Source organism: Nycticebus coucang, chromosome 8 (genome assembly GCF_027406575.1).
Source record: "Nycticebus coucang isolate mNycCou1 chromosome 8, mNycCou1.pri, whole genome shotgun sequence".
Lineage (NCBI taxonomy): Eukaryota > Metazoa > Chordata > Mammalia > Primates > Lorisidae > Nycticebus > Nycticebus coucang.
In genome coordinates, this window is record NC_069787.1 from 55,787,888 (window position 1) to 55,796,890 (window position 9,003).

At 38.7% G+C, this 9,003-nt stretch overlaps 1 protein-coding gene across 2 annotated transcripts in view; it reads right to left on the reverse strand.

Annotated features, from left to right (window-relative positions):
• Positions 1–8,042, reverse strand: part of ACP3 (acid phosphatase 3) — a 50,850-nt gene extending 42,808 nt beyond the window's left edge. The window contains exons 1-2 of one of the 2 annotated variants that reach the window (XM_053599510.1): positions 7,837–8,042; positions 350–445 (exon numbers count right to left, since the gene is read on the reverse strand). In XM_053599510.1, the coding sequence (XP_053455485.1) occupies positions 350–445; positions 7,837–7,953 (213 nt within the window). In that variant the 5' untranslated portion in view covers positions 7,954–8,042. Of the gene's footprint in view, positions 1–349; positions 446–7,658; positions 7,710–7,836 lie in introns of those variants that run through there. The other variant, XM_053599511.1, reaches the window with a different exon arrangement.
• Positions 8,043–9,003: the final 961 nt, after the last annotated feature.

The following is a 9,003-nucleotide window of genomic DNA, read 5'->3' on the forward strand; positions in this document are numbered from 1 at the left end:
TGTTTAACGGACTCGTTGTAAGGAAGGTTGAATCGCAATATATCCATCTGACAAGAAATCAAATTCTGCTATCAGCACTTCCAGAGGAATCGTGTTTCCACCATACTGCTGATTCAGCTTATTGATGACAGGACTACTTTGTATTTCCTTAAGTGAAGTCTAAGAAACTCAGAATCTGGGTTGTAAGTACCTCTTGGCTCTTTTCAACATTTCTACGCTCATAGATTTTTCTGTTGTCCAAATATGTGCTTAAGTAAAGCCAAAGGGTAAATATATCAAAACAGAAAATTATATACACATTTCCCCTTAAGACTCAACAACCAACCTTTCAGGTGAAAACCCAACGAACCTGAGTGAGTTGGCCAAATCCTTGTGGCCATGAAGATTCCTTAATGGGGTCGTTAGGAAAGGTTTCGATGGGACTTCTGTCTCCATGCCGAAATACCTGAAAATAGAGGTGAGACAGTTAAGTTGCAAATTGACTTGGGTGTTTTGCTTCTGCTCATTATAACAATTTTTCTTCTAAACCACCTGTTCTCATTCTTGGATGCCCACTGGAATCACCTGCGGAGTTTTAAGAAATTCTAATTGACTCTCACCTCTACTGATTTGGGTTTAATTAGTTGGGGGTATGGCCGGGTATCAGGATTTTAACATATTCGCAGGTAAATCTCATATTCTAAGCTCACTAACACTTTCCTCATGTTTATGGGATGTGCTGGGATTAGAGGTGTGAGCCACCCCACTCAGCCCACACCTCTAATCCCAGCACTTGGGAGGCTGAGGCAGGTGGATTGTCTGAGCTCACATGTTCCAGACCGGCCTGAGCCAGAGTGAGATCTCATCTCTAAAAATAGCCAGGTGTTGGGTGGCACCTGTCGCTCATTGGGTAGGACACCAGCCACATATACCGAAACTGGTGGTTCAAACCCTGTCAGGGCCAGCTAAAACAATAATGACAACTGCAACAACAAAAACAAAAAAAATAGCTGGGTGTTGTGGCCGGTGTCTATAGTCCCAGCTACTTGGGAGGCTGAGGCAAGGGGATCACTTGAGCCCAAGAGTTTGAGGTTGCTGTGAGTTATGATGCCACAGCTCTCTACTGAGAGTGACCAAGTGAGACTCTGTCTCAAAAAAAAAAAATTATTAGCCATTAGAAAGCAAATGATACATATGTCTATCAGATAAGAGAAGCAAGAACACAATACTTACAAGGTCACTTTATTGCAGACTCTGATGAGATGTACTCCTCCATTTACTATGATCATAGTGATAATGGGGTTAAAATTTTGATATGTCATAAAAACTAATGGCTTTTAAATGCCACAGTTTTTGACAATTTTTAGCCAATGATTTACTTACTAGTTTTTAGGAGGTTAGGGATAAAGAAATTGCAGGTGGGGAGATTAGACAAGCTAATTCTCAGTACTTTAATAACCCACTTCTGGATCTGTATGCATGCCATGCTACTTTGGTTGCACATTTCTCTTTGAAGAGAGCAGGCGGGGGTTTTGAAATCTTGATATTTTGGTACTAATATGCTTTCTGAGTAGGATACAAAGCCAAACACAAAGCAAAAGATAAGGAAAGAAAACACTCAAGAAGTCTACACTGATGTTAGCAAAATATTTTTGATATAGAAGAAGACGTGAACATCTTGTTTTATCTGTCACTTACACTACCCAAAATGTTCCATTAAGCAGTAAGTCAAGAGCCTTCTCTTCTAAAATCCTGTAAAAAGTCAAGAAGACGTGACTAAGGAACAGTCTCAAATTTTAGTCATCTTTGAGAAGGAATCCCAGGGAAGTGGGGAATGCTTCTAAGACCCAGATGTGTCTCTGTTATCTGAAAAAAGCTGATTTTTGGCCTCTTAAACCAGCAGAACAGGCTACAGCAAACAGGGACAATGGTGCAATGGATCTTAAGAAATTTAGTTCAGATAGGGCATTACTGTCACGAATGGTCCTCCTCACGGCAGGACGAGCATATTCTCTTGGGAGCACCTACAGACACTACTCTCCAGGGCTGAGTGTGTCATGATTAGAAATGATGAAATGGTCAAGGATAACGAGTACCGGCTTTCTTTCCACAGCTGAAACACATTTTAGACTTTTTGGATCCTAGGTAATTTGTGCAAAATACTTTTCCAGATCTGAGTAATTGTTATATGGTCTCAGCAAATTATAAACCCCTCATTGTTTAGTTTCCATGGTTTTTCAACCTCAGTATGATTGACATTTGGGGCTGGATAATTCTTCGTTGTGGGGGCTCTCCTGTGCATTGTAGGAAGTCCAGCAGCATTCCTGGCCTGTACCCACTAATCAGTAGCATTCCCCAGTTGTGAAAACCGAAAAGACCAGAACTTGAGGGCTCAAATCACCCCAAGTTAGGAGACACTGAGTTAGCCAAAGAGAACTGGGTAAGGGACATTGTAGTAAAACAATTTACAATGCTTCCTACCAGCCTATAACCACAATAACTCTTCAACATTTATTAAGCATTTGCTTTGTCCTAGAAACTGTGCTAACTACTTCTCATACATTTAATCCTCTCATCAATTCTACAATGTAGTTACTATTGTTATTTCCATTTCACAAGTGAGGAAATGGACCTTAGTGAAGTGATCTGTCCCAAGTACCTTTTGGGAACTTACCAGATAGGTATATAAGCACCATTTACATATTAACTCAAACTTCACAACAACTCTGTGAGGTACTATCATGCCTGTTTTACTGATGATGAAATGCAGGCACAAACCAGTTAAGTTACTTATCCAAAATCACACAACTAGTAAGAAGTTGAGCTGCCATTTAAACCCAGTCATCTGATTCTTGAGTCTGCACTCTAAACTGCTGTGATATATTGCATTGTGTAGTACAGAATATCACCACTTACCTATTTAAGAATTTCAAATGTTTAATGCCTTTTATGTATCCTATTTCCATGGCATCATTGTCTTTCTAGTTTCCTGATTTGAAAACTCTGGGTTATTTGGTTTCTGCCTTCACAATTAAAAATAATTATCCTTCCTTTCCAACTGTACTGCTTTCTGGTCTAACTCAGATCTTCATTATGCTTTGCCTGAACTGTCGTAGTAACCCTTCTCTTTTTCTCCTCTATCCTCTCCCCTCCTTCAGCCATACTTGACACACAGAGATATGTCTCCCCCAAGAGAAAGATAAGGTAGAATTTGTAGATGGGTAAAACTTAGGTACAAACAAGCTAAGTACGGTAGTTAGTGTAAGGTTCTAGTGGAGATGATGATAACTGTTTAATATCTCTATTCTTCTTTATTCCCTTCAAATTACCACACATGTGTCTATTCAATTAATAAGGATAACAATAATGAAAGGTTGTCTGGAACCTTGAGGACCTTATGCTAAGAGAAACAAGCTAGTCACAAAAGGACAAATGCTGTATGATTCCATTTACTGACAGACCTAGTATAGTCAAACTCATCAAGACAGAAAGTAGAATGCTGGGGGACAGGGATAGGGGAGGGGAGATGAGGAGCTATTGTTTAACAGGTATGGAGTTTCACTTTTGCAAAAGAAAAAGAATCTTGGAAATGGATAGTGGTAGCACAACAATATAAATATACTTAATGCCATTGAACTGTACACTTAAAAATTATTAAGATGGTAAATTTTATGCTATGTGTATTTTACTGCAATGTAAAAGAAAAGAATAATTATCCAGAAAGTTGGATCGCGTTTTAGACTGACGACTCCCAGCATTTGTGCCATGGTCTATTTTTATATGTATATCACATCATTTTACCTTGAAGACAACATCATGAAGTAAGAAGCATAGTTTATGATCATTATCCCCCCTGTACTTTGGGGGCACTTTAAACTTAGCTGTATTAAATGACCTGTCTGTGGCCCAAACCTGGTCAATGATGCTAGAACTTGAATTAATGAAAGTTCAGTGCTTTTCTAGTAATGAATGGCCTTCAACTTATCTAGCAAACAGCTTTGGAAAATTAGTAACACGATTGGACTGCCAACCTGAGTAGTGAGAGATTGAAGAAGCCAAAAGTCTGTTCTCCCATTCAGTGGACATCATTTGAATTTGCCCAAACACAATATACAAGTTACCCATCCGAGTGTCTAGAACATATGGTTAGGATTAAGAGGCTATTTCCATCAAGAGTACCCTAAGACTTGGGTAAGAATTTTGCATGAAGAAGGTCATCCATGAAAAATGAGAGGAGTGTATATACCTGGACTCACCCTCCCATTCTTTGTAAAACAGTAGTGGAATGAAATGGAATTCTTCCCTGTCTTAGAGAAGAGAGGGAAATGGCAATTCCCTATTTCTGGGTGAAATAATAGAATGCATGGGATTACTTGAAAAAAGTCAAGTAGCTGTCTGTGAGAAATGAGTGGGCCTACAGATGAAACAAGATTAGCCAGGAATGATAGTTTTTGAAGCTGGTTTATGGGTACATCTAGATTCACCACGCTCAGTATTCTCTCTGTGTAGAGTTAAAAATAGCAGTCGTCTAAGTGTTTCTGTGGGATGCTGGAAAAAAAGGGGAGGTGGATGCTGTAATCAAAGTTTTAGAAACAGGATATACTACACATGCCTTGAAAGATCCAGCATATAGTAGCACGTTAAAGACTCCAAGGAAAAATCCTTTTAACACAGGCTAATGCGATTCTGTTCCCAAGCTGACTTGATTATTGAAACCCATTTTTCCCTCTGCAACACACGTTAACAATTTGTCAAACTAGCACTCCATGGGATATGATTGATTAGTTTGTTTTAGAAGATTATGTTCTGGCTCGGCGCCTATAGCTCAAGGATGCCTGCCACATACACCAGAGCTGTAGTTAGTGTAAGGTTCTAGTAGATATGGATAATAACTGTCTAATATCTCAAAAAATTATTTGCTATATCTCATATTAGACAGTTATCAATCTCTACTAGAGTGGAGCGCTAGTTTGACAAATTGTTAACTTGTGTTGCATAGGCAAAAATGTGTTTCAATAATCAAGTCAGCTTGGGAACAGAATCGCATTAACCTGTGTTAAAAGGATTTCTCCTTGGAGTCTTTCATGTGCTAATATTTGCCAAACAATGACAATTACGACCAAAAAATAGCCAGGTGTTGTGGTGGGTGCCTGTAGCCCCAGCTACTTGAAAGGCTGAGACAAGAGAATCGCTTAAGCCCAAGAGTTTGAGGTTGCCATGAGCTGTGACGCCACAGCACTCTACCAAGGGCAACATAGTGAAACTCTGTCTCAAAAGAAAAAAAAAAAAAGATTATGTTTTGAGTCTGTTTATGGGAGAAAACAAGAACCAACGATGGTTTCCTGCTCTTTCTGCCAAGAGCAGCTTTACAGTTGGGAAAGATTTATTTTTCTTGGATGACAGAAGAAAAGCAAGGAAATTACCTGCTGATTCTGAGTCAAGTTATTACAGCAAACCCTACAGCGAAGCCTCAGACCAGGTCCATGTCCTGGATCACACAAACATACATACGCGCGCACACACACTCAACCAACTTTGCCAAGTGAGTGGCCCTCTGGGGTCAGACAGCCTGGATTCAAATCCTATCTCCATCATTCCAGTGTGTGACCACAGGCAAGTTACTTAACCTCTTTGTGCCTCAGTTTCTTTATAAAATAGAATTCATAAGTTTTACAAAACTTTATAGAATGGTTGCCAGATTTGGCACCATAAAAATACAGGATACCAAATATTTCATGGGACATACTTATACTAAAACATTATTTGCTATTTATCTGAAATTCAAATTCAAATTGTCTTCCTGTGTTTTATCTAGCAACCCTAATTTATAGGGTTGTCGAGAGGATAATGCGACATCATTCATTTAAAACTCTCAGGTCAGTGTCTTGTATACAGTAAACTTACTCAGTTAACTATTGGTTATTATCATTAATATTAGCACTTTAATTAGGGGCACCTTTCTTTTATTCTGGTTTTCCTAATAATTTTCTAAGGATTTTCCTCTGAGTATGTAATTTCATCATTATAACCAAATATTCCTTTTAATCAATATAAAGAAGAAAGTGGTATCTTCATAGATACAATCTATGTCCCAGATAGAAGTTGTTTTGTAAGGGCCAAGAAAAATATTTTAAGTTGCCCTTCATTTATCATTAATGGAAACAAGTTGTGGTAGGAAAAATAGTTAACACTGGCTTTGTGTGATATCTGTTAATTTTTTAGCTCTAAGAGAGCTACCTTCATATTTTGGTTTTCCTTAAGGAAGAATCAACTGGAAGTTCCTTAATATATGTTAACTAAGAAAAGAGAGAGGTAAGGAAACCCATACAGTTTGGTAGTCAAGGGAAGTTAGTCTGGCCTGTGGGTAACACATGGAAGAGGGACTCTACTGCATGTTGTAGTATCTCAGAAAGGATTGCCCCTCCACCAGCTTGTCACAGGGTTACAGTATGACAAGAATGGCAGAAGCAATATAATTTCTGCAGTCCCTACACTTATTTGTTAATTGCACCTGTTGGCAAGAAAACTGTGAATATAAGTAAAAGTCTAGCTTCCCTGGATTTCCCTGTAGACAGTGTAAAATATTATACTGTTTTTCCAGCACAGGAACTGGACAGCTAGTGAATTATTTATAAATAAATCGATAGCATGTTTTCTAGTTTTCTATCATTGACTCTGACCTAGCAAAGATTTACTGGAGTAGGAATCATGATTTAGATAAGCATCAGGTTATCAGAATCTCTGTTAAGAGTTCTGAATACCCTATGCTGAGAAAACAGGAAATTTGTGTGTGTATGTGCTTTTTAAGTTAAAGGTAACCTTCCTCCACTTAAAAATAAGTTTTGAGTGTACCGACAGAAAGAAAATTTAGTTATTTATCAAACTCATTTTCACTATATCAAATAAAAAATGCGGGGAAGAGAGAGAGATGCTGTAAAAGAGAAGGAGAGGGCCAGAGGCAGAGAGAGAGAGAAATAGATTAAAAAAAAATACAAAGACAGAAAATCACACTCCTCTGTATAATGGTAAGTCCCGTTTAGTTTGCAAACCCTCTTTTCATCTATTTTTAAACAGTGCCAACACTATATTTTCTTTCCTGACATCATGCGTTGCTATCCCCCACCGTTTTTTTCATAACTTGTCACACACACCATGAATAGGGAAAAACATGATTTTAATGGTCAACTCAATCTAGATATCAGGAAGTTATCAGACAGCTAAGCTTATGCGGCGTGAGGGTGTTTGGCACACCCAGTGTGGGACATAACAACAAGAGGGACTCTACCTAATACGATTTAAATACTTTGACCTGGTTGTTTGTACCCTCACGTTAATCTGAAATTTAAAAAAAAATTAAAAAGAACTAAGCTTAGATTTACTTTTATACTTCAAAGGCTGTTTACAAATATTTGTTCCAATTTCCTGATAAAAGGGGAAGGGACTACTTAATTCAGAAAAATGACCATTTTTCGTTTTGCAAACAAACAATCATTAGATTGAATGAAGCTAATTTAACTCTTGGTACATAAACCGTACCAGTGGCAGCTCCCCCTGGACTCAAGGGACTGTCAAAAGGAATCTTATTCAAGGCAGTTGAAAAGTGGTAAATAAATAACATTGGCAAAAAACACCCACCAACCCACCAAAAAAGCCACCTTTTTGTTAGGATCTTAGGTCACCTTAGGTCTTCATTAAGAGGAACTTGCGAAACTTGATTATTCACTTTCTGAGTTTGAACAGAGCCTGGTCTCTGGGAGAAATCCAAAGGTGAAACGAAACTAAAGTAAACACTTGGCTTTTCAGACCCAGCTGGTAACACAGTTTTAAGGGAAAAGCAATGAGAAAGGTCTATCTTACCAATGTGACAAACTTCAACTCTTTGGCTAGCACGCCTTGGTCTAGCCAGAAGAAAAACAGAAGCACGAAGCCGAGAAGTCTTGCTGCCCTGGCGGCGAGGAGGGGCGCAGCTCCCATGCTGGGGAAAGCTGATCTTGGCAGGAGTTAAGAGGTGCTGCTTCCACTTCAAAAGCCTTTAGAGGGGAAGCTTTTTAATGAAGGGATTGGAAAGGAAAGGAGGAGCCACCCTCATAAATAGTAAAATTTCCAGGAAGCTTGGGGCGGGGTTTGGCACCTAGTAACGACTTAATAGGTTTTGAGCTAAAAGTTAAAATATCACTCAAAGCCTAAGAGATTATAGATTTAAGTTAGGAGGCTTTAAGTTAGGACACTGATGTCCAGAGAGGGAACACTTTTGCTCAGGGTCACAGAGCATGTTAGTAGACATTCTTTTCATGTTTTCAGTTTATCTTGAGCTTTCCTTTAGAAGGTATATGATAAGAAATTGGCTTTGTGGCTGGTTGTCACTTGGGGAAGGGATTTACCCTGACTTTAGAAATCTTTTTTTTTTTTTAATTTTCTCCTTTAAAATTGTATTTATTTATTTATTTTATTGAGACAGAGTCTCACTTTGTGGCCCTAGGTAGAGTGCTGTAGCATCACAGCTCACAGCAACCTCCAGCTCTTGGGTTCAAGCAATTCTCTTGCCTCAGCCTCCCAAGTAGCTGGAACTACAGGCACCAGCCACAACTCCCAGTTTTTTGTGTTTTTTTTTTTTGTCAGAGATGGGGTCTCACTCTGGCTCACGCTGGTCTCCAACTCCTGAGCTCAGGGCAATTCACTGGCCTTAGCCTCCCAGAGTGCTATGATTATAGGTGTGAGCAATCACACCCGGCCCAAACTTTAATTTTTAAACTTTTAGAAATCCAGAATTGTAAGAAGAGAAGAAATCTGGAAGAACTGTAGGTATTGACACGTGTTTTGGGAATATTCCCATGACAAACATGGCTACTTTTTCTAAAACTCTCATGTAGCCTCTATAGGTATTTTTACTTTGAAAAAAAAAGTGAGGGGAAGTTTATTTTGAAATTCTTTAGTCATACCTTAAGATATTTGGGGATCACTTGTGGCATCTCAAAATCAGGATCGTAAGTCCCTTTCCAAACCTGACACAGTTTTGTTTTTTTT